The sequence below is a fragment of the Erinaceus europaeus genome, chromosome 8 (genome assembly GCF_950295315.1).
Source record: "Erinaceus europaeus chromosome 8, mEriEur2.1, whole genome shotgun sequence".
NCBI classification, from domain to species: Eukaryota; Metazoa; Chordata; class Mammalia; order Eulipotyphla; family Erinaceidae; genus Erinaceus; species Erinaceus europaeus.
This window is the reverse complement of record NC_080169.1, coordinates 102,142,171-102,167,189: the sequence shown is the minus strand read 5'-3', so window position 1 is coordinate 102,167,189 and position 25,019 is coordinate 102,142,171. Positions and strand designations below refer to the sequence as shown.

The 25,019-nt window shown below is 39.7% G+C and overlaps 1 protein-coding gene across 9 annotated transcripts in view; it reads right to left on the bottom strand.

The window, feature by feature from the left end:
* Positions 1–25,019, bottom strand: part of MKLN1 (muskelin 1) — a 439,788-nt gene that overhangs the window by 199,294 nt on the left and 215,475 nt on the right. For 4 of the 9 annotated variants that reach the window (XM_060196585.1, XM_060196584.1, XM_060196586.1 and 1 more), the window contains one exon: positions 14,629–14,754. The exons of the other annotated variants lie outside the window; for them this stretch is intronic. In XM_060196585.1, coding sequence (XP_060052568.1) covers positions 14,629–14,633 — 5 coding nt within the window. In that variant the 5' untranslated portion in view covers positions 14,634–14,754. The remainder of the gene's footprint in view (positions 1–14,628; positions 14,755–25,019) is intronic. 9 annotated transcript variants of the gene reach the window in all.

Genomic DNA, 25,019 nt, shown 5'->3' with positions numbered 1-25,019 from the left:
TTTTTTTATTGGTTGGAATCTTCAAATTAAGTGCCCCACCCCCAGTGGAGGTGATTGGCATATGTTCTTATATCTGATTGTCAGTACAATGGCTGAGGAACTGTTTCCTTCAAGAAGAAGTTTGTGGGGCCAGGCGGTGGCACACCTGGTTGAGTGCACTTGTTACAGTGCATCAGGACACAGGTTCAAGCCCCTAGGCCTCACCTGCAGGAGGAAAGCTTCCCAAGTGGTAAAGCAGTGCTGCAGGTGTCCTTTTTTCTCTCTTCCTCCTGATTTCTGGCTGTCTCTATCAAATAAATAAAGATCATTTTAAAAACTAAAGAAAGAAGTTTGCCAATTCCTTACTCAATCGGTAACTTTGAAACCAGAATCTTCCAGAATTATAGGATCCATGGAGGGAAAGGACATTGCTCATGAGTGTTATAAGTTGAAAATAGTCCATTGCTCTTAGTTTAAGTTCTACACTGCTGTGCAGAAAATTTACTACTCACGTACCTGTATACTAGCTGAAAGGCAAAATAACAAAGACACACAAGCAGTCATTAACATTATCACTGCCATTGTCATCATCATCATCGTTATCCCTGTGGGAATCCAGAAAAACATCCTCAAGCTGAGTTAAACTAACTTGGGTATTTAGTCATCAAAAAAACTAAGCATTTATTTGGCAATTAAAAGTAGCTCATTTTCCTTAGAAACTCCCAGGTTTTTTGGTTGTAATAGTAAAGTCCTTTAACTTCCTTGTTTATGTTTTCAATGAATTGACTATTCATTTTATAGTAGTTAAAAGAAAAGAAAGAAATATCAAAAAAAGAACAAACCCATACATTTTTCCTTATTAAAAATTTAAGCAGAACTCTAGAAACATTTAAATATTGTTAGATTTTGCATTCAAAGAAAATGCTCTTAATCTTTTAAAAATACATATTTACAGGGGGCCAGGCTCAATAAGTTAAGCATTAAGTGCACATGGCATGAAGTCCAAGGACTGGCGTAACAATCCCGGTTCAAGCCCCCAGTTCCCCACTTGTGTTTGTGGGGGGTCACTTCACAGGTGGTGAAGTTGGTCTGTAGGTGTCTGTCCTTCTCTCCCACTCTATGTCTTCCCCTCCTCTCTCGATTTTTCTCTGTCCTATCGAACATCAACAACAGCAATGGCAACAATAACAACAACAAGGGCAACAAAGTGGGAAAAATGACCTCCAGGAGCAGTGACTTTGTAGTGCAGGCACCAAGCCCCAGTGATAACCCTAGAGGCAAATATATATATGAGAGAAGGGGAGAGAAAGAGAAAGAAAGAGAGCAATACCTTGACACCAGGGATCGAATTTAGGACCTCATATTTAAGAGTCCTGTGACACCTCCCAGGCCATAATTTTCTTTTTCTTTTTTTTAATTTAAAAATTTTTATTAGTGATTTAATAATGATTGACAAGATTGTGGTATAAGAGGGGTACAATTCCATACAATTCCCACCACCAGAGTCCTGTATCCCATCCCTTCCACGGGAAGTTCCCTATTCTTTATCCTTCTGGGAGTATGGACTAAAGATCTTTCTTCATAGGATGCAGAAATTGGGAGGTCTGGCTTCTGTAATTGCTTCTCTGTTGCACAGGGACATTGGCAAGTTGATCTATACTCCCAGTCTGTTTCTATCCTCCTTAGTGGGGTAGGGCTCTGGAAAGGTGAGGTTTCACACACATTAGTGAGGTCATCTGCCCAGGGAATTCAGGTTGGTGTCATGGTAGCATGTGAACTTGGTGGCTGAAAAGCATTAAGAAATAAAGCAGAGCAAATTGTATAATAATCAGGAACCTAAAGGTAAGAATATAGCAGATGAGATTTTGGGTCTTATTTTAGAAAAAGCTAGTAGGTCTATTTTAGGTATATTCTAAGGGGTCCATGGCTTCACTAATTTTGAACTGAGTCCAACAGCTAACATGCAGATGAACTAGGAGTATTGTCTGGGAAGATGGTGCCAGAACTGAGGGTAGGACTAGAAAACTATATAAGGGCAGAGAGAAGTTACCAAATATGGGGAAAATTTATAAATACTATTAACTATAAACCCCATATATCTGACCTAGGGCCCATGTCTATTCATATTTAGGACAGGAGCCTGTGTATCCTCTGCATCCCATCAGTCTGAGCTCATATTCCATGGTCATGGCTAGAAACATCCTAGGCGGCACTCATTTCAGGACCAGTCTTCCTCAGGTGGAAGAGTGTGTTGACCCATCCTCCCTTCAGTGAGGCAATTTCTACCGCTGTTGTTCTGTATTGAGGGCAATGTCTTACAGAGGCCCAAAGGAGGGTTTATGATCTTGTTCTTGATGGAGATGACTACTGATGGCAGAGAGAGGGATCTGTTAGAGGTCTGTGTGGGAATCCCAGGATTTCCTGACAAGGGCCCCTAGTGATTAAGGGCCTGGTAGTGATTAAAAGGGCCATCATTAAAGTGTGCCGGTCTCTTGCCCTTATCCAGCTTTTGTAGTCTCTATATGGTTAGACTTGGAGTGATTGAAAGAAGTGAAAATAGGTAGTAGGTGAGGAGGGTATCTAGGTCTAAGTAGAAACTATTTGACTAAGTACTTTATGGTGTCTTTTTCAGGTCTTTGTACTTGCTTGCTGTGCTTATTGAATCACTGTAGATTATTGGCACTTTTACTTTATGGAATATATTTTCCCCCAGTTTATGGATACGTGTGCACATGTGCCCTATCTCATGGGTACTGGTAATACTCTAGGTTTGGTAACCTTGTTAGGAAGTGCACAACCCAAAATGGAATTCCAGAGTCTTATGAGCTAGGAAAGGTCTCACCAAAGTAGTGGTGCTGGAGGGTTCAGGTCATAATTTTCTAAGGTAGTTTATGGTAAAGAAGAATAATTTAAAAATAAGGGGGATAGGAGTAGAATTATTTTAAAAATGTCATCAAAGATTCTGTATGTAGATTCCAAATGTTCTGGCTTTAGTATTAGCAAAAAGATATGTACTATCTTTGATTAAATTCTGGTTAATATGGGAAAGGTGTATAAATATTGTTGACTGTAAACCCCATCAATTTGATCTGATCTGAGGTCCATATTCAGCTTAGGAGCCTATGTGACCTCTGCATCCCTATAGATCTGAGCTCACATTCTGTAGTCATGAATAGGAACGTCCCAAGTTGCCCCAATATCAGGACCCATCTTCCTCAGGTGTAGCATAGAGTATTTTGTCCAGCCTCCCTTCAGAGGATGGAACATTCTCTACCATTGTTGATCCAAGTTGAGGGCAAGGTCCTATGGGGGGGGGCACAAAAGGGTCTATTGTGTTGCTCCTGATAGGGATGGCCAGTAACAATGGAGAGAGGGATTTATTTGAGGTCTAGACTCAACATGTCTGTTTGGGAATCTCAGGACTAGGGCCTCAGCTGATGGGGTGGCCTGATAGTGACTCAAGAGTCATTGTTAAAGTATGCCAGTCTCTTGCCCTTATTCAGCTCTTGTAGTCCTTGCTTTGATGAGGTTAGCTTTGGAGTGAGTGAGGGAAGTGTAACAGGAAGTAGGTGAGGAGGATATCTAAGTAGACACTATTTCATTAAGAACTTTATACTGACTCACTCACTGTAGACTATTGTGTACTTTTGCTTTCAGGTATATATTTTGCCCTAATTTATGGATACCTCTGAACATATGCTCTATCTCATGGGACCGGTCTATATCTAGGTTTTAGGACTTTGTTAGGAAGTGAACCACCTGGAATGGAATTAGTGACTCTTATGAAAGGAAAGGTCTCACCCAAGTAATGAGGCTGAAGGGCAGACACTCCACGACTGACGTCTCTGGACACAATCTGAAGTGAAGCATGCTGAGGTGGTACTCATCACGTTGATTAGGTTGGGATCGGCAGATGCAATACCATTTGACATGGATTGAGAGAAGCTTTCAGGAAGGTGAATCCCACCCTAGAGGCTCTAGGACTGGGGAAATATAGGCTCTGTAGAGGAAGAGGGAGGTTCCTGATGTCTTAGGGTTTAAGAAGGCAATAGATAGTTATTGCTATAATCACATATTTGGCAACTGGGTTAACTTTGAAATACCCTTTGTTAGGATTTGCTGCATCATACACAACATCACCATAATTTATGTTCTTTGACATTATTTGTATATAGTTGTGCCACTGGTTGCTTCTGTACTCCCTGGTCTGAGCTTTTAAGAGAGTCAACAAATTGAAGACTCTGCCTATGCTCTGTACATTAAAAAGTTTGAGATATTCCATCAATTTTCCTCTCTCATATTAACTAAATAGTGATTTATATGGCTAAAAACTAATAGGAGTATACACAAACACCATTCCCACCACCAAAAGACTAATCCAACTTTCTGGTCTTTTTTCCAGCCATGACATTATTTCCCCGACAATAACTTGGATCCACCTGCATATCAGATTTCAGGCTCAGGCAAAAAAAAAAAAGAAAAAAGAACTAGTATAGCCACAGGCCCTTTGGAATATAACTAAAATTTGCCTACTAGATATCTATAGAACAGAGACCCCCCCCCCAACTCTTCATCTGCACTATTCCAGCCTTTAGGTTCATGATTAGTCAACTATTTGTTTGGCTCTATATGTTAACTCTCTTTTCAGCCACCAGGTTCCAGCTGCTAGCATGATGCCAACCAGACTTACCTGGACAGATGACCCCACCAATGTGTCCGGGAGCTTCACTTCCCCAGAGCCCCACCCTACTAGGGAAAGAAAGAGACAGGCTGGGAGTATGGATAGACCTGTCAATGCCCAGGTTCAGCGGGGAAGCAATTATAGAAGCCAGACCTTCCACCTTCTGCATCCCACAATGACCTTGGGTCTACTCCCAGAGGGTTAAAGAACAGGAAAGCTGTTAGGGGAGGAATGGGATACATAAATCTGGAGGTGGGAATTGTGTGGAGTTGTACCCCTCTTATCCTTTTGTTTTGTCAATGTTTCCTTTTTATAAATAAAAAAAATTTCTGGCTAATGAGCAATGTCATAGTCCTCCTCCCCACCCCCCAACCACCACTGGCTCCAGAGGAAAGATACTTTCTGCTAGTCTTTATAGTTTAGAAATATCTGTCCTGATTGACCATCCTCAAAGGTAAACTTGAACTCCTGTGTCTACTCCATCAAGAGGATTACACCTCAGTCTTAATCCTCTTATCGTTTATACAGGATAAAGGCTATATACCAAATGCCAGGCAGCAAGTCAGAATCCCTTTATTTGAAGATTCAAAGTAGAAATAGTCTTTTTTTTTTAACTACAAATAGTCACACCTTCATTTAAAAAAAACAGCCTATTTTTTAAATAGGCTGTTAACACCTTACAACATCAATAGTAACCTAATTAATAGTGGACAGCCAGACATTAGGCAGCATTTACTATGAACAGCCAGAAGTACACAGCATTATCTATGAAGAATTCTTTTTTCCCTTTTTTCATTTTAGTGGCGAGGTTAATGATTTACAGTATGGCTGTTGGAATATGTCTACTGCATCAATACCCCTGACCATTTTGACTCCCTCCCTCCCACCCTCTCTGCTCCTGAGTTTTTGCTTTGGTACAGTACAGTCTGTCCAGTCCAAGATTTGATTTGTGTTTTACTTCTCTATGTTGTTTCTTCAATTACACTGTGAAACTGTCTGGTATTTTTCCTTCTCTTTTTGATCTCTTTCCTTCTCTCTCTCTCTCTCTCTCTGTCTGTCTCTCTTGCTCTCTCTCTCTCTCTGTCTCTCTCTCTTTCTCTCTCTCTCTCTCTCTCCACCCCCACCTCTTTCTTTTGCCTTCAGTCTTATTGCTGGGGTTCAGTGTCAACACCACAAACCCACTGCTCACACCACAAACCCACTGCTCCTGGAGGCCATTTTCCCCCTATTTTATTGGATAGGACAGAAAGAAATTGAAAGAGGAGAGGAGACGAGAAGAGAGAGAGAGAGAGAGAAGCTTCCCCTTTGCAGGAGGGTAGCAGGGCCTAACCCAGACCCTTTAGCGAGTCCTTGCACTTAGTACCATGTGTGCTTACCCAGATGTGCCACCTCCAGGCTCCTTGACTTATCTCACTTAACATAATGCCTTCATGTTCCATCCAGGATGAAACAAAGGAGATAATTTTGATAGTTGAGGAGTATTCCATTGTGTATACATAACACAACATTCTTATTTTTTAAAAATATTTTTATTGCTAGAGACAGAGAGAAATTGAGGGGGCTGGGCGATGGATGGTATACTCAGTAAAGTGTACATAGTACTATGCCCAAGGTTATGGACAAGGACCTGGGTTTGAGCTCCCGCTCCCACCTGCAGGGGGACAGTTCACAAGCAGTGAAGCAGGTCTGCAGGTGTCTATTTTTTGCTCCCTCTATCCTCCCTCCTCTCTCAATTTTTCTCTATCCTATCAAAAATGGGAGGGGGAAGGCCTCCAGAAGCTATGGATTCCTAGTGCAGATACTGAGCCTCAGCGACTAGAGGCAAAAAAAAGAATAATAATAATAAATAAATAAATAAAAAGAGAGAGAGGGGGAGAGAGGAAATTGAGAAGTGAGGAAGAGATAGAGAGTGAAAGAGACATCTGCAACCCCGCTTCACCACTCCTGAAAGTTTTCCCTGCAAGTTGGAAACAGAAGCTTGAACCCAGATCCTAGTACACTGTAGTGTGGGCACTTAATCAAGTGCGCCACTGCCTGACCTCTTACCACAACTTTCTTAGCCACTCATCTGCCTTTGCACATCTGGGTTGTTTCCAAGTTTGGGCTATTAACAAACTGTGTTGCTATGGACATAGGTGTACGTAGATCTAATTGGATGGCTATGTTTGTTTCCTTTGGATATATCACCAGGAAAGGAATTGCCAGGTCACATAGTAGGTCCATTTTTAGTGTTCTGAGGAGTCTCCAGTCTGTTTTTCACAAGGGCTGGACCAATTTGCATTCCCACTAGCAGTGCAGGAGGGTTCCTTTTTCTTTACATCCTAGCCAACATTTGTTGTTACTGTCCTTTCTAATGTTTGACATTCTCACAGGTGTATAGTAGTCTCTCACTGTTGTCTTTATCTGCATTTCTCTGACAATCATTGACATACAGCATTTTTTAATATGTCTGTTGGCCTTTTGGATCTCTTCTTTTGTGAAAATTAAATTCTGACCATATCCTCTCCCCATTTTTGGATGGAGCTTTTTATTTTCTTGTTGCTGCATTCTTTACAGATTTTGATTATTAGCCTTTCGTTTATGAAGAATTCTTACCAAGATGCCTAACCTGGTTCTTCATCAAATTTTTAGGTCAAACTTTAATCTTAATAAGAAACATAGAGCTGGAGAGCAGGGGACAGGTGGTAGCACACCTGGTTAAACACACATATTACCATGCTCAAGGACCTGGGTTTGAGCCCCTAATCCCCACCTACAGGGGGGACATTTCAAAAGTGTTGAAGCAGGTCTGCAGGTATATAACGTTCTCTTTCCTTCTATATCCCTCTCCCCTCTCAATTTTTCTCTGTCCTGTCAAATAAAAAAGAAATAAAAATAGCCAAAAGAAATGGTCACCAAGAGCAGTGGATTCATAGTGCTGGCATCAAGCCCCAGTGATAACCCTGCTGGCAATAAAAGAGAGAAAGAAAGAAAGACAGACAGACAGAAAAAAGAAAGAAAGAAAGAGAGAGAGAAGAAAAGAACACGTTTAACAATACAATAAGGAGACAGTTAGACAAATCTAGAAGGTGGGGCAGTCTAGAGAACAAACAGCTGAATTGTAAAGAAGTCAATATCATGAAATTTAAGTGTGCGTGAGTATGGAGAGAGGAGACGATTCTAAAATAGGAGGTTATTGTTTTTTTTTTTTATTTTGTAACTTTTTTCTAAGTCTTTTTATTTCTTATTGGATACAGAGAAATTAAGAGGGGAGCGAAAGATAGACAGGGTAAGAGATAGAGAGACACCTGCAGCGCTGCTTCAACACTTGTGAAACTTTCTGCCTATAGGTGGGGACCAGGGGCTTTGAACCTGGTCCTCGTGCACTATAATGTGTGCCACCACCTGGCTCACATTTGCTTTTTAATAGAGATGAAGAGACTGTGAAAGAGACCACAGTGCTGAAACTTTGTTCAGTTTGGGATGAGGTGCTCAACCTGGGCCTCACGCAAGACAAAGTAGCTCATTATCTAAGTGAGCTACTCCCCTTTGCCTTGTTTTTAAACCAGTTCTGGCATAATGTGATACTAGAGACTGAGCCTGGGACCTGTGGAGCCTCGGGTATGAAAATATTTTGCATAACCATTATGCTGTCTCCTTGGCCCTTAGCTTAGTTTAAGAAACATAACAACCAAAAGAATGTTTGATTTAATCATCTTTAAAAGGCATTTGGGGGAGAGGTAGGAAACAGAAGTCATTCTTTTTAGATATTTATTTGATAGGACAGAGATAAATTGAGAGGGCAAGGGGTGATAGAGAGATACCTGCAACACTGCTTAATGAGTTATGAAGCATCCTCCGTGCAGGTGGAGACCAAGGGCTTGAACCCTAGTTCTTGCACATGGTAATGGGCACACTCAACCTGATGCACAATGGCTCATCCCCAGAAGTTATTTCTAAACAGCAGAGTTTGGGATCATGACAAAATAATGGTGGTACAACATTTTGACTGTGATAATGCCACTAAATCATACCTAGGATTGTGTGTTCTTTTTTTCAAAGTGAATTTTACCTTCATTTTTAAAAACCAGGAATATGACATTTTGTTGTTGTTGTTGTTGTAGTTATTATTGTTGTTGATGTCATCATTGTTGGATAGGAGAGAGAGAAATGTAGAGAGGAGGGAAAGACAGAGAGTGGGAGAGAAAGATAGACACCTGCAGACTAGCTTCACCGCCTGTGAAGCGACTCCCCTGCAGGTGGGGAGCCGGGGGCTCGAACTGGGATCCTTATGTCAATTCTTGCGCTTGGCGCCATGTGTACTCAACCAGCTGTGCTACTGCCCGACTCCCAGGAATATGGAATTAAAAAAAAAATTTTTTTTACTTTTTTTTTCTTTATTGGGGAATTAATGCTTTACATTCAACAGTAAATACAATAGTTTGTACATGCATAACATTCCCCAGATTCCCATTTAACAGTACAACCCCCACTATGTCATTCATCATCCTTCATGGACCTGTATTCTACCCACCCCAGAGTCTTTTACTTTGGTGTAATACTCCAATTCCATTTCAGGTTCAACTTGTGTTTTCTTTTCTAATCTTGTTTTTCAACTTCGGCCTGAGAGTGAGATCATCCCATATTCATCCTTCTGTTTCTGACTTATTTCACTCAACATGATTTTTTCAAGGTCCATCCAAGATCGGCTGACAACGGTGAAGTCACCATTTTTTACAGCTGAGTAGTATTCCATTGTGTATATATACCACAACTTGCTCAGCCACTCATCTGTTGTTGGACACCTGGGTTGCTTCCAGGTTTTGGCTATTACAAATTGTGCTGCCAAGAACATATGTGTACACAGATCTTTTTGGATGGATGTGTTGGGTTCCTTAGGATATATCCCCAGGAGGGCTATAAAATTAACATTCAAAAGTCAGTGGCATTCCTCTATGCAAACACTAAGTTAGAAGAAATTGAAATCCAGAAATCAGTTCCTTTTTCTATAGCAACAAAAACAATAAAATATGTAGGAGTAAACCTAACCAAAGAAGTGAAAGACTTGTATACTGAAAATTATGAGTCACTACTCAGAGAAATTGAAAAAGACACAAAGAAGTGGAAAGATATTCCATGCTCATGGGTTGGAAGAATTAACATCATCAAAATGAATATATTACCCAGAGCCATCTACAAATTTAATGCTATCCCCATCAAGATCCCAAGCACATTTTTTAGGAGAATAGAAAAAATGCTACAAATGTTTATCTGGAACCAGAAAAGACCTAGAATTGCCAAAACAATCTTGAGAAAAAAGAACAGAACCGGAGGCATCACACTCCCAGATCTCAAACTGTATTCTAGGGCCATTGTCATCAAAACTGCTTGGCACTGGAACATGAACAGACACACTGACCAATGGAATAGAACTGAGAGCCCAGAAATGAGGCCCCACATGTATGGACATCTAATCTTTGACAAAGGGGCCCAGACTATTACATGGGGAAAGCAGAGTCTCTTCAACAAATGGTGTTGGAGACAATGGGTTGAAACATGCAGAAGAATGAAACTGAATCACTGTATTTCACCAAATACAAAAGTAAATTCCAAGTGGATCAAGGACTTGGATGTTAGACCAGAATATGGAATTTTTAAATGTAGATGGGTATGATATGCTGTGAAAAAAGTATGTGCTTTGTTTGATGTGATTATGGAATTGTATTTGCCTAACAAATATCTACTTGCTATTCCTAGATTAATGTTGAAGTATTTAGGAGTAAAATATACACATTTCTATACTTTTCCTTAAATTCCTTCTGCAAAAAAAGAGATAAGAATATATAATGAAAATTTTAGCAGTTGTTTAATCCATATGTTTGATAGTGATTGGTCATTGTATACTTTTTCTGTTTCTATGTACTTCAGGATTTTTGTAAAAGGAGAGGAAAACTAAGGATAATATCACCTCTCTGTACATAGAAACACACTGGTTGGACTTCTGAATTGGAAACATGAGTTACAGGGTGTAGTCCCTAGAAGTCCAAACTTTCTAGGGGAAAGAAGGTAGGTGGTGGGTCCCTGGTGGCGGCACACCAGGTAGAATGCACATATTACCATGCACAAGGATCCAGGTTCAAACCCTCAGCCCCAACCTGCAGGGATGGAAGCTTCAGGAGTGGTGGAACAGTGCTGCAGGTATCTCTGCCTTTCTCACTTCCTCTTTCTTTCTCCCCTTTCTAGATCTCTCCTTCTCTAACCAAAAAAAAAAAGGCTGCTGGAAGTGGTGCAAGTATCCTGATGAGACCATTGGTAGCAAAAATAAATAAATAAATAAATAAATAAATAAATAAATATTTTTAAAAACGAAGGTGAGCAGCAGTGGATGAATGTTTAATAAATTTAATAAAAATGTTTAATGGAAATGTTACATCTAAAAACTCAGCCCAATGGGCTGGGCAGTGGCACACCCAGTTAAGCATACACATCACCATGTGTGAGGACCCAGGTTTAAGGCCCCAGTCTCCACCTGCAGGGAATGCTTCCAGGGCGGTGAAGCAGTACTACAGTTGTTTATCTTTCTCTCTCCCTTTCTATCTCCTCACCCCCCCCCCAATTTCTTTTCTTTCTTTGTAAAGAGAAGTTGAATGTACCCTTATACCTGTGAAATGCTAATCAGATGAGAAAAGAAGACAAGAAAAACAAAACAAAAAAGAAGGCACTAATACAATGAAACTCTGGGAGTGTAAATGGATCATCTCCACTGCCCAAAATATCTGATAACATTTACAAAACACTTCATGTTTGCCAACAAGTGATTGCTTGTTATAAAATACAAATCCCATGGGGCTGGGCAATAGCTCACCTAGTAGAGCACACATTTACTGTGACAAGCCCCCAAGGTTGGAAACTGATTCCACATGGGAACTTTATGGGAATACTGGAGTGGTGGGGAGCCATCTTTCCTCTTTGTGTCTTACCTGACTCTTTCTCTTTCTTTTGTGTGTATGTCTCAATAAACACATAAATAAATAAGTAAAATGGGCCTGAGAGGCCACTCATTGGTATGGTGCATGTACAAGACCCAGAATTCATTCCCTGGCACTGCATACAAATTATTTATGTTTTGGAAATCTTGAAATGAGCAATGGTAATGGTCTCCGGTTTGCTAGCTAGCAGCTGACAAGCATTCTTTCTTGCTCAGACATTCTGCTCAGAATGGTTTGATCCTCACCTTCTCTACTCCCTGCTGCATCTCTATGCCTCTTGCTTCAGGAATCACCCTAATCCAAGAGCATGTCAGCAGAGGAGCAGGAACCTTCTCTATTGTCTCTTCTCCTTACTCTGCAACAGACAGTACTAACTGATGGCAGCCGGAGGACACTGTTTACAGTGAGTTAGTCACTAGGCTCCCCCTTCCCTTTTCTTTTCTGCTTCTCCTGTCCCTCCCCCTCCCCCTCCCCTTTCCCTTTCTGTCTTCTTCCTTCTGTTTGCTTCTTTTGGAGGTGATCTCAGTGTTAGGACAGTATTTTTCCCAGCATACAATGAAGTCAGCCATTTTGATCATCCTCTATTTCTTTTAAATGTTCTCTTGATCTTCACACCCAGCACAAGGTGATAAAATTGCAAAAATCAAGTTTGGACATAGAATACAGGGAAATAATCCCTGAATCTTTTCTCATGACTATGAGAGCTACACCACTTTACCAAGGAACGCTGCCTTGGCATTTTAGGCATAGCCAAATTAATGAAATGTCCTATTACCATAAGCTCTGTACCTCTAGGGATAAAGATGGTGCCTGGGCTGAGCCTGGACTTAGGCATGCTGAGAACTTTTAGCCTAATAGTACCCTCCCTTCTCTCCTCCCTCCTTCTTTTCCTCTTTCTTTCCCTTCCTTTCTTTTTTCCCTCCCTGCCTCCCTTCTCTCCTAACCATCTCTTTTCTTCCCTCTTTCCTTTCTTCCCACTATCAAGCTATATAATAGTTTTATTGAGATATATTTCACACATCATACAATTTACTTACTTGAAATGTACAGATCAGTATATATATATATATACTTATTTTCCCTTTTGTTGCTCTTGTTGTTTTTTTCATTGTTGTTGTAGTTATTATTGTTATTGTTGATGATGTCATTGTTGTTAGATAGGACAGAGAGAAATGGAGAGAGGAGGGGAAGACAGAGAGGGGGAGAGAAAGATAGACACCTGCCGACCTGCTTCACCGCCTGTGAAGCGACTCCCCTGCAGGTGGGAAGCTGGGGGCTCAAACCGGGATCCTTACGCTGGTCCTTGCACTTTGCACCACGTGCGCTTAACCCGCTGCGCTACCGCCCAACTCCCCAGATGAGTAATTTTAAAGTTATTTACAGAGTTTTGCAAATATAACCACAAGAAATTTTAGAATATTCTAGTCACATAACCTACCCCAAGGAAACCTTCACCCCTTTTAACAGTAACTCCCCTCATTCCCAGTTTTAGTCAAATGCTGCCTCTATAGATATGCTTTTCTGGATATTTCATGTAAGCGGAATCAGTCTTTTTTGACTGACTTCTTTTGTTTAGCATAATGGTTTCAAGGTTTATCCATGTGTGAACATTAATATACAGAAATTCTAGTTAGGAAGGGGGAGATAGCATAATGGTTATGCCAACAGACACTTAAGCCTGAGGCTTCAAAATCTTTGTTTCAATCCCTCACACCACCATAAACCAGATTTGAGCAGTGCTCTGGAGAAAACAAACAAACAAACAAAACAAACAAAAAAACTAACCAGAAATCCTATTTAAATGAACTTGAGAGTTCAAGGGGGGAAAAAAGTACCCACTGATGGATAAATCAACAAATCTTCAACAAACTTTGTAAAGACTCAGCATACCTTGTGTCTCCCCCAGGAAGTGAGGCTGTGTCTTCCTCCAGCAGAACTGAGAGGGAAGTCCTTCAGCCAGGATACAGGGAGTTGTTAGCAGTGAATTTGGGGAACTGCACAGGGGTCTTCCTATAATATACTTTCCAATCTGCCTTCTCATCTGTTGTTTCTGAGTGAACTCATTTTGTTGTTGGGATAGTTAATTGGTTACTTTTGTGTGATGTTAACACATGCCATAGTACTGCATGTCTTTTGACTGTCAACTAATATCCATTGGATGGACAGACTACATTTCATTCAACCATTCCTTGGATCATTGGCATCTAAATTATCTGATTTTTGGCAATTATTAATAATATTGTCATGATCATTCACAATTCATGTATAAATTTTATATAGATATATGTTTACTTTTCTCTTTTTTTGGTTGTGTAGTTAGGAGTAGAGTTATGTGGTAACTCTGCATTTAGTTATGTGGTAATTATACATTTAATCTTTGGAGAAGCCTTCAGAGAGATTTCCAAAGTGGTGTACAATTTTTATATTGGCACTGGCAAGATATGAAGATTCCAATTTTGCCACATCCATGGTAATCCTTGATATTATGTATCTGTTTTTTATTATAGATAGCCTAGGGGTTATGAAATGCTATCTAATTATGGCTTTCACTTGGATTTCCCTGGTGGTAAATGATATTGCACATCTTTTCATACACTTATTGGTTTTTCATTGCATCTTTCTTAAATACATGTCTATCCAATTTTTTTGTCCATTTCAAAACTTGATTAGTTGACTGGTTGAAGTTTATAGATTCCAGATATAAGTCTCTTTTCAGACATAGGACTGGCAAATATCTCCTCTTAGCCTATCTTCCTTTTCCTCCTTCTCCTTTAGAGACCCCTCCCCCTTCTCCTCCTCCTTCTTTTATCAGTCTTTTTTTTTTTTTAAGCAGTGCCCTGATCAACTCTTGTTTATGTTGGTACCGGGAGTTCCTGGTCCTTCCACAATGAAAATTTGTTTGCTATCACTGGTGCTATCTTCCCAGCTCTCTTTTCACTTTCTCAAAGGTCTTCTTTGATGTGTAGAAATGTTAGGTCAATTATTCTTTTTAAGTTTTACCTCATATTTAGGTCAGTGGTTCATCTTGAGTTACTTCGGAGCGTCTGTGCATTTTTTCCCACTGATATTTTGTTGATCCAGTATGTTGTTGGACTTTTCTTCCCTAACTGAGTCATCTTGGCACTCCTGTCAAAAATCAGTTGACTCTAAGTGTTTCATTTTGGACTTTATTTCATTCTACTGACCCACATGTATACCTTATTTCAGTATCACAATGTTTTGATTGTTTTTCTCTAAATCTTTTTCATGTGTTTTAGAACTATTTTGGGTTGCATTTTAATATGAATACTAGAATCAGTTTGTCAAATTTTGAAAGAAAAAGAGGTCAGCTGGAGTTTTTATAGATGTGATATTGAATCTACAAGTAAATTTTGGTAGTATTAGCATCTTGAAAATATTAAGTCTTCTGCTCTATGAGTAGGGATGTGTTTCTATTTCTTTTTACTTCTTATTGAAGTCACACTGATTTATGTTGTATGTTCTAGGGGTATTATTTCAACCTCTTCAAAATATATACTGTTACATCATACTACTCTTTTCAGAGTCAAAATTTTATACTCTTGGGATCTGGCAGTGGTACACCTGGTACAACACACATATTACCATGAGAAAGGACTAGGGTTTAAGCCCTTGGGCCCTACTAGCAAGGGGAGAGCTTCACAACTGGTGAACTAGTGCTGCAGGCCTCTCTCTCTCTCTCTTTTTCTCCCTCCCTCCCTCCCTCCCTCCCTCTGTCCCTCTCCTTCCCCCTCAATTTCTCTATCAGTAAAAAAAGAGGGGGAAATAACTACTAGGAGTGGTAGATTTGTAATGCAGGTATCAAGCCCCAGCAATAATCCTGCTCATAAATAAACAAATGGATTTGCACTCCTTACGTTAATTTTTTTTTCTAAGTATTGTATCACTTATGATTCTATTGTAAATAGAACTACTTTTTCCATTTTGAGAGTAGATTGTTCATAGTGTGAGTATAGATACAGTTGATTTTTATATATCAATCTTGTAACCTGTCACCTTGTCAAACTTCTTTTTTAAATAAATCCTAATAGCATTTGAGTGTATTTCTTGGGGATTTTTAAGCTTAAATTATTGTAGGTAAGTTCATGTCATCCACAAACTGAGGAAATCTTACCCCTTTCTTTCCAGTCTAGATGCCTTTTATGTATGCCTTTTATTTCAATGTCTTGCCTGATTACCTAGGATAGAACCTCTAGAACAATGTTGCAATGTTGGAGAAAATAAGAAGAACATCCTTGTCTTCTTCCTGATTTTTGGGAAAAAATATTCAGTCTTTCACACAATGCTAGCTGTGGGTTTTTCATAAATATTATTTTTCGGGCTAAAGAAGTTTTGCTCTAGTTCCGGTTTGCTGAGTGTCTTAGCATGAATAGATATTGATTTTCTTAGATGTGTTTTTTCTTTCTCTAGTGGAGATGATCGTGTGGATTTAGTCTTTTATTCTATTGATATATTGTATTACATTAATTGGTTTGGGCTTGTTTGTTTTTGTTTTTATCTTCACAATGGCTTCACTGCTCTGGGCTAACTTTTTTAGATAGAAAGAGAAGCAGAGATAAAGAGACATAGGGAGAGAGGGAAAGACCACAACACTGAAGCTTCCCCCAGTTCAGTGGGGGCCATGCTCAAACCTGGGTCACACACATGACAAAGCCAGCATCCTCCCGGTGGAACCATCTCACTGTTTTTTGTTTGTGTGTGTGCTTGTTTTTTGATATAAAATGAAAATCTTACATTCAGGGAATATTTCTAGTTGGCTATCTGATTTTTTTAAGTGTATATGATAAACACATCGTATAATGTGCCACCTTAAATGTTTCTACGCCCACAGTTCATTAATACTGAACATTCCTCATGTTGACAGCCATCACCACTATTCACCTCTGTAATTCTTTGCAACTTATAAAATTGAAACTCTATACCTACTCAGCCATCAGTTGACATATCTCTCCCATCCCACTGCATTCCTGCCCCCTGGCAACCACCATTCTATTTCTATCTCTATATAATCTTGACTATTTCAGGTACCTCATACAAGTACACAGTATGCATCATTTGTTAGTGCTTTATTTCACTTCACATACTACTTTCAAGTTCATGTTGCAGAATTTCCTCTTTTGAAGATGTAATTATATTCCATCACATGTATATACCAGATCTTACTCACCCATTCATCCACCACGGACACTTGGGTTGCCTCCATGTTTTAGGATTGATGAATAAAGTCTCTGTGAATACGAGCATAGAAATATCTCTTCAGGGGAGTCGGGCTGTAGCGCAGTGGGTTAAGCGCAGGTGGCGCAAAGCGCAAGGACCGGTGTAAGGATCCCGGTTCGAGCCCCCGGCTCCCCACCTGCAGGGGAGTCGCTTCACAGGCGGTGAAGCAGGTCTGCAGGTGTCTGTCTTTCTCTCCCCCTCTCTGTCTTCCCCTCCTCTCACCATTTCTCTCTGTCCTATCCAACAACAAAGACATCAATAACAACAATAACCACAGCAATAAAACAAGGGCAACAAAAGGGAATAAATAAGTAAAATAAAATAAAATAAAAAAGAAATATCTCAAGACTCTGTGTTCAGTTCTTTTTTTTTTAAAAAAAAGAAATTATATTTTTTAATTATAGCAAAGTTTAATATTTTTAGTACTTTAAAGTAATATATATTCACTGCTGGTCATAGAGTGTTTATTTTATTTTCAATGCCAGTCAGTCTCACTTTATTGAGTAAATATTGATTTACAGGATTGTTGTTGTCACAAGGGTACATTTTCACATTTTCCTAAAATAGGGGTCAATTCTGCTTACCCTCCACCAAACCGTCATCTTACTATGTGATCTCACTCATAGATGGCATCTAAAAGACACAGCAAACGATGATAGAGGGTGAATTTTCAGTAGGCTGTAGACCACTGGAGCATATTTGGGGACTTAAAAGAAGAAAACTAGGAATACTAAGGGGAAGTTGGGAACCTAGGCTCCAATGGTGCAAGAGGATAATGGTTTGCTTTCAGGTTGGTTTGTCTGTTTATATACTTCCAGAAGATGATTTGCTGAGTCATACAGTAAATCTATTTTTTAATGTTTGGGGGAAGCTCCATACTGTTTTCTACTTTGGTTGTACCATTTTCCATTTCTACCAGCAGTGCACAGAAGCTCAAATTTCTTCACATTCTGTCCACATTTGTTATTTTCCTAGTAGCTAGCTACGATAATACTGGGTATAAGGTAGTAACTCATTGTAGTTTTGATTTGCATTCTCCTACTGGAAAGAGATGTTGAATTTTTTTTTTCATGTGATTATTGATAATGGTTATGCAAGCAGATTCTCATGCCTGAGGCTCCCAGGTTCCTGATTCAGTCTGCCTCATCACCATAAGCCAGAACTGAGTTGTGCTCTGGTCAAATGAATGAATGAATGAATGCCTTCACCCGTGTTTAAATTGGACTTTTTGCTTTTTGTTATTGTTGATTTTTAGGAGATCTCTATTCTGGGTACTAAACGTTTACTAGCTGAATTGTCTGACAATCTTTTCTCCTATCCTATAGGTTACCTTTTAAATGTTGGTAGTGATATTTTGTATTGATATTGTGACATGCAAGAAAGACTCTACTGAGCTGATTTTTCCATTTTTTTTCTTATTTAAGATAACTTGATAGCACTTCAGTGAAAGAGACATCACAGACTACTTCAAGAACCATAGAGCCTCCTATTGTACTATGTTCCTTCCATGTGGTAGTTGGACTCAATTCTGGAGCTTTGTGCATGGTAACACACCCTACTGGGTGATGGCACTCTGGCTTTATAGTGCCTTTTAATAAACAAGCATTTTAAAACATTTTTTCTATGAAGTGCAATGTATATGTATTTTGTTAACTATGTCTAGGATATCACATCCAAGAAATCACAGCCAAACCCAATGTTGTGAAGCTTTGGTCTTGATTTTTATTCTGAGAATATATAATCAGTTTTTATATATTGATAAATTTAGTTTACTAGAATAATGTTGAGACTTTTTTTTTGCATTGATATCCATAGAAAGGATATTTTGAATTAGGATAGTGTTTGTTTTACAGTGCAAAAGGCCCTGGAGTTAATCTCAGGTACTGCAGGGAACAACATGGATGGCACCAAGGGAAGCTTTGTAGACAGTGGAGCAGTGCCTTGGTGTCTCTCCCTTCCTCTCTGTTCTCTCCTCTCTAGGGATAGAAAATAGATTTTTTTTAAATTTTTTAATCTTTATTTATTTATTCATTCCCTTTTGTTGTCTTTGTTGTTTTATTGTTGTAGTTATTGTTGTTGGGTAGGACAGAGAGAAATGGAGAGAGGAGGGGAGGACAGAGAGAGGGAGAGAAAGATAGACACCTGCAGACCTACTTCACCACCTGTGAAGCGATTCCCCTGCAGGTAGGAAGCCAGGGGCTCAAACCAGGATCCTTATGCCGGTCTTTGCGCCAAGTGCGCTTAACCCACTATGCTACCGCCTGACTCCCATAAAATAGAATTTAATAGAGGAGTCAGGGAAATTGCTCAGTGGTATCTTCCATAAGTGAGGCCCCTGGCTCCTTCCCAACTCAGCATATCAGAGAAATTGTGAGGCCTGGTTTTGGTATCAGGTAAAACTGGGAAATATTCCCTCTTCTATTTGAAGAACTTCTATATATTTGTTTTTATTGCCAGCCGGGTTATCATGGGAGCTTGGTCTCTGCATGATGAATCTTTTACTTCCAGTGGCAACTTTTTCCCTTTAAAATTTTTTTTTAATTTCTATTACTTGATATCAGGACAAAAAAAATGTTGAGAAGGAAGGGGAAGGTAGAGAGAGAAAGGGGGACACCTGCAACACTGTTTCACTGATAGTGAAGCTGCCCCTCTGCAGGTGAGGACTCAGGCCTTGAACCTGGGTGTTCTCCATGGTGATGTGTAGACTATACCAGCTATGCCACAGCCTTGCCCCTATTCTTTAAAGTTTGATAAAACTTAGCAGAAAAGTAATTTGAGCCTGGGCCTTTCTTTGTGGAAATATTAAAATTCCAAATTTGGGTCAGAAAAATAGCTTACTTGGATAGTGCATTGCTTTACCTTGTGCATGACCCAGGTTCAAATCCAGCTCTCCCCACATCGCAGGAAACTTTGGTACTTTGGTGCCCCCACACCGTTTTTCTGCTTCACTGCCTCGCTGCCTCTATTTTAAAAAATTCCCAATTCAACACCTTTATTTGTGATGAGTTTATTGTATTTTCTATTCTGAAATCACACCCAGTAGTTTTTGTCCTTCAAAAAAATGGGTCAATTTAATCTAAGTTATTAAACTTAATAGCATATGGTTGCTCACAACATTCCTTTCTTTATTTTGTAGTTGTACTATATAAAAGACTTACAGCTTTCCCCCTCATTAGCTCTTTGAGTATGGTATTCCACTGTCTTCTGGTCTCCACTGCTTCTGATGAGAAGTCATCTGCTTATCTTATTGGAATCCCTTGCCTGTACTAAGATTACTGTTTTCCTGAACCTCACCTCTCTTATGCAGGTGAACCCAAGTTATTGTCTGGGGAGATGATGTCATAAGAAAAAACTAGTATAGTCATGGGCCCTTTGGAATATAACTAAAATAGGCCTACTAGCTATCTTCAAAACAGAGACCCCAAATCTTCATTTGCAATATTCCAGCCTTTAGGTTCATCATTAGTCAACAACTTGTTTGGCTTGATATGTTAACTCTTTTTTCAGCCACCAGGTTCCAGATGCTACCATGATGCCAAATGAATTTTCCTGGGCAGATAACCCCACCAATTTGTCCTGGAGCTTCTCTTTCCCAGAACTTTGTCTCACTAGGGAAAGAGACAGACAGGCTGGGAGTATGGATCAACCTGTCAACGCCCATGTTCAGCGGGGAAGCAATTACAGAAGCCAGACCTTCTACCTTCTGCAACCCTCAACGACCCTGGGTCCATGCTCCCAGAGGGCTAGAGAATGGGAAAGCTGTCAGGGGAGGGGATGGGATACGGAGTTTGGTGGTGGAAATTGTGTAGAATTGTACCCCTCTTATCCTATGGTTTCATCAGTGTTTCCTTTTTATAAGTAAAAATTAAAAAAATGAAAAAAGAGATTACTGTTTTCCATGTTTCCTCTTTTCTCTTTCATTTGAAAACACTTTCTTTATGTTTTCTTATTTTGGATCGGGGTGAGTATCTATCTCTGTGTTTATTCTACTAGAATTAAAACGCTCATCAACAAATTTCCAAAGTTTTCAATCATTATTTTGCCAAATATTGTTTCTGTTCTTTCTTCTGCTCTCTTGCTGTTCCCATTCTGCATATGTTGATGTTTTGAATGGCATCCCATATTTTTTCATGTCCTTTTCATATTTCTTCATTCTTCTTTCCTTCTCCCTATTCTTGAGATTAAGAAATATCAGTTAGGTGGCTAGCTAGGCAGCTCTATCATCAGATTTTCTGACTCTTTCTTTTCTTTATTTTTTCTTTCTTTATTTTTTCTTTTCTTTCTTTCTTTTTTTTTTTTTGACATTCATATATACTGTTGGGCCATTCTAGTGAATTTAGTTTTTGCTTATTAGACTGTTCAAGATCAAAATATTCATTAGGTTCCTTTTAAAAAAATTTTTTTATCTCTGTTAATCATCTTTTTTATTTTTTATTATCTTTATTTATTTATATATTTATTTGTTTATTGGATAGAGACAGCCAGAAATTGAAAGGAAGGGAGAGATAGAGAGGGAAAAAGACAGAGAGACACCTGCATCCCTGCTTCACCACTTGTAAAGCTTTCCCCCTGCAGGTGGGGACCTGGGTCCTTGCACACTGTGAGGTGAGCACTCAACCAGTTGCGCCACCACCTGGCCCTTCTGTTAATCATCTTAGGAAACATTGCCATAATACATTCTTTTATGTCCTCAGCAGTAGCTTCTGACCTTCTTGAATTTTCTTTGGCTCTGTAAAACATGTTTCTAATAACTGCTTTTGAGAGTTTTGCCTTCTCATCGAGACTTTCTCTTGATCACTTTTTTCCTCCTGTATATGGGTCACATCACATTGTATTGTATCCTTTGTGATATAATTTTTGTTGGAAATGGAACATTTTAGAAAATATATTGTAACACCTTTGGATAACAATTCCTCTCATAATTACTGTTTATTTTTGAATTTATAGAAGTTTATGGCTTATTGATATGTTTTGCAAATTAGCTAGATTATTTGAGTAAATTTCATTTCCTTGTAATATGAAACCTCTGTTGTTGCTGCCTCAGAAGGTGCAGGTTTAGTCATTTAGACAGTCATCCTGGGATGACAAGATTTTAGCAAAACTCTCTTTGAGTATCTCTATCCTTGACCTCTGTTAAGTTGCATGTTTCTATTGGTAGTAGTTCTAGCTGTTAAGCCCCATAAATTGCTGCTACTTACTGTATCATTTTTGTGGCTTTTGTTTGTTTTTATTTTTTCTTTTCAACAGTATCCTGAGGCACAAATTATTCCACAGTCTGATGCAGTTCAATTCAAGCCTCACTATAGAGGAAGATTTTGGATTTTGGAGATTTGTTCTGACCTCTGAAAGACCTTTCTTTAACTATCTCTTTTGTGGCTCCTCTCTGACTAAGTGTCCTACAGTTTAGCTAATTGTTATTATGAAGCGTATCAAAAAGAATCTTCACTGGGCTGGAAAAACAGCACACATGGAAGGTGTGCTGCTACACCATGTGTGTGACCCTGCTTCAAGTCTGACACCCACTGAAGAAAGCTTTAGTATGATGGTCTTTTTAATTTTCTCTGTGTCTCTTGTCTCTTTGTCTCCATAGATATATGATTCTTCATTGTTTTCTAAAACTCCTTTTGGCTTAAATATCCCCACACTCTGTTCTGAATAAAATCAGTTCTCTTGTGAAGAGGTACAGAGCAATCTGTTCTTACGGAAAAAGGGCAAACGCTAGAAGAAGAAGAAGAAGAAGTGCCTGTATTGTTGCCTGAGCAGAAATCTCTAGAGTTCTGCTCTTGGACAGAGGATAATTTTCACCAGAACTTTCCTGTTGTAGCTTGTGACTGGCATGAGACTCTTAGAGAGACGTTAGGGTCGATTACTGTTTTGGTTCTGTGAACTCCAGACTAAACTTTGGTCTGAAGGAGCCATGTTCAAAACACCTTGAAATGGTAGGCTAAGAAAACATATCACAAAGGTCTATCTCACTCTCATTAAATGTTTTAATAGTGAAAGGAAAGAGAAAAAAAAGATACAGGGACTTTCTGATCTCAGTTTTCCAGGCATAGCTTACTGTGCAAGTTGAGAATTACGTAACATTTTTTCCCAGGCATTAGCATTTTTGGTTAATTAAAATGAACCATATTGGGTAAGTCAAGGGAGCTGGGAAATAGCTCAGCAAGTAAACTGCACACTTTGCCACTTGCAAGGATTCAGGCCTGAGCCCCCAACCACCAACAAGAGCAAAGAGGAATATCCATGAACAATGGAAAAGTTCTATGGTATCTTTCTCTTTCTTATCCTCTTATGTACCCTCTTATGCATATATATGGAGACAGAGAAAAAGAGAGAGAGAGACTTCTTCCAGGAGGGATGGAATTGTGCAGGCTTAAAGCCCTACTGAAAACTCTAGCAGAAAGGAGGAGGAGAAAGAGGAGGAAGAGAAGGAGGAGAGGAATGAGAAGGAAGAAGGAGGGAAGAAGGAGGAGGAGGAGGAGAAGGAGGAGGAAGAGGAAGATGGAGTTGGGCGGTAGCACAGCAGGTTAAGTGCATGTGGCGCAAAGCACAAAGACCGGCTTAAGGATCCTGGTTGAGCCCCCAGCTCCCCACCTTCAGGGGAGTCATTTTACAAGCACTGAAGCAAGTCTGCAGGTGTCTATCTTTCTCTCCCCCCCTCTGTCTTCCCCTCCTCTCTCCATTTCTCTCTGTCCTATCCAACAACAACAATAAAAACAAGGACAACAAAAAGGGAATAAATAAATAAACATTAAAAAATTTTAAAAGGAGAAGAAGAAGAGGAAATATAATGAGGGGAGAGAAGAAGGAGGAGAAGGAAAAAGGAGAAGTGGGAGAAGAAGAGGACGAGGAGGAGGAGGAGGAGGAGGAGGAGGAGGGACAAGTAAAGCAAGAGGAACAAGGAGAAGGAAGGAGGAGGAGGAGGAGCAGTTGTTTGTTCATGGCCTGGGAGGAGGCACAGCAGCTAAAGCACTTGACATTTTTTGCATGGTCTTTGAGTTTTATCCCTGGCCTCCAACATGCCAAATGAATGTACTCTCTCCTTCTCCATCCCCTTCTTTTCCTCTCTCATTATATAAACAAGTCTGTTTTTTAAATGAAGTTGGATACTAGAAAGTTTATCTCAAAATTGAATAAAAGTTTGCTTCCAGGGTGATTTTTATCAGGGTCTGTGGTCCTAACTTAATTTTTAATAAGCTTTTTAATAAGCACTGCCACAAGCCTATGAATACCTTGGAGACCAAGATTAATAATTCCCGCCAGTCATTAAGATGGTTAAAATCAGTCCCCTTTCACAGACTAGGTTTAACAGTCTCACCCACAGGACAAGGGCTCATTGGCTCATTGTGAGAGGAATCCCAGATTTGAACCGAGTGCAGCTAACTTAGGCAAGATCAATTCGGTATTCTTACATTAACCTGCCTGGCAGACAGAATTTTTAAAACATAGTGATTTATTTAAGATACTTGAGGGTCCGGCTGGAGAGTTGTTACTTAGAGGGGCTGGCTGGTGATGCACCTGGTTGAACTCACATGTTACAATGCCCAAAGACCCAGGCTCGAGCTCCCAGTCCTCACCTGAGGGGGTGAGGTGGTGGAAGGGAAGAAGCTTTGCGATTGGTGAAGCAGTGCTGCATGTGTCTCTCTGTATCTCTTCCTTTCTCTCTCCCCCTTCTCTCTCGATTTCTGGCTGTCTCTATTCAATAAATAAAAATAAAAAATTAAAAACAGAGTTATTACTTAGTAGTTACCAGGGAAAATGAGGAGGATGGTAACATTATAGAAATAGTGGGGACAGCTAGAGGATTATGGGTAGACTGCATACTCCTGAATGACATATTTTAAAATGGTCAAAATGGTAAACATTATGTCATGCATATTTTAAGATGTCTATGCAAAGCATGTGGGGCCTCGCTGCTGCTGCTGCTGCTGCCGCCGGCTCCCAGTCCAGAATGTACCTCAGATTGTTTAATAATGACATCCACTGTGGAGTTCTGCCAGCACCTTGGCTCCCCAAATGTTTCCTTGGTATCACTGCCATCAGCATGACAAATGAAAAAAAATTAAATCCTCATATCTCTGCTTGTTTCTCCAGAAACTTGGAAATACCATGTAGCTAGTGAGAGTCCAGGGAGAGAGAAGGCCTGAAGAGAA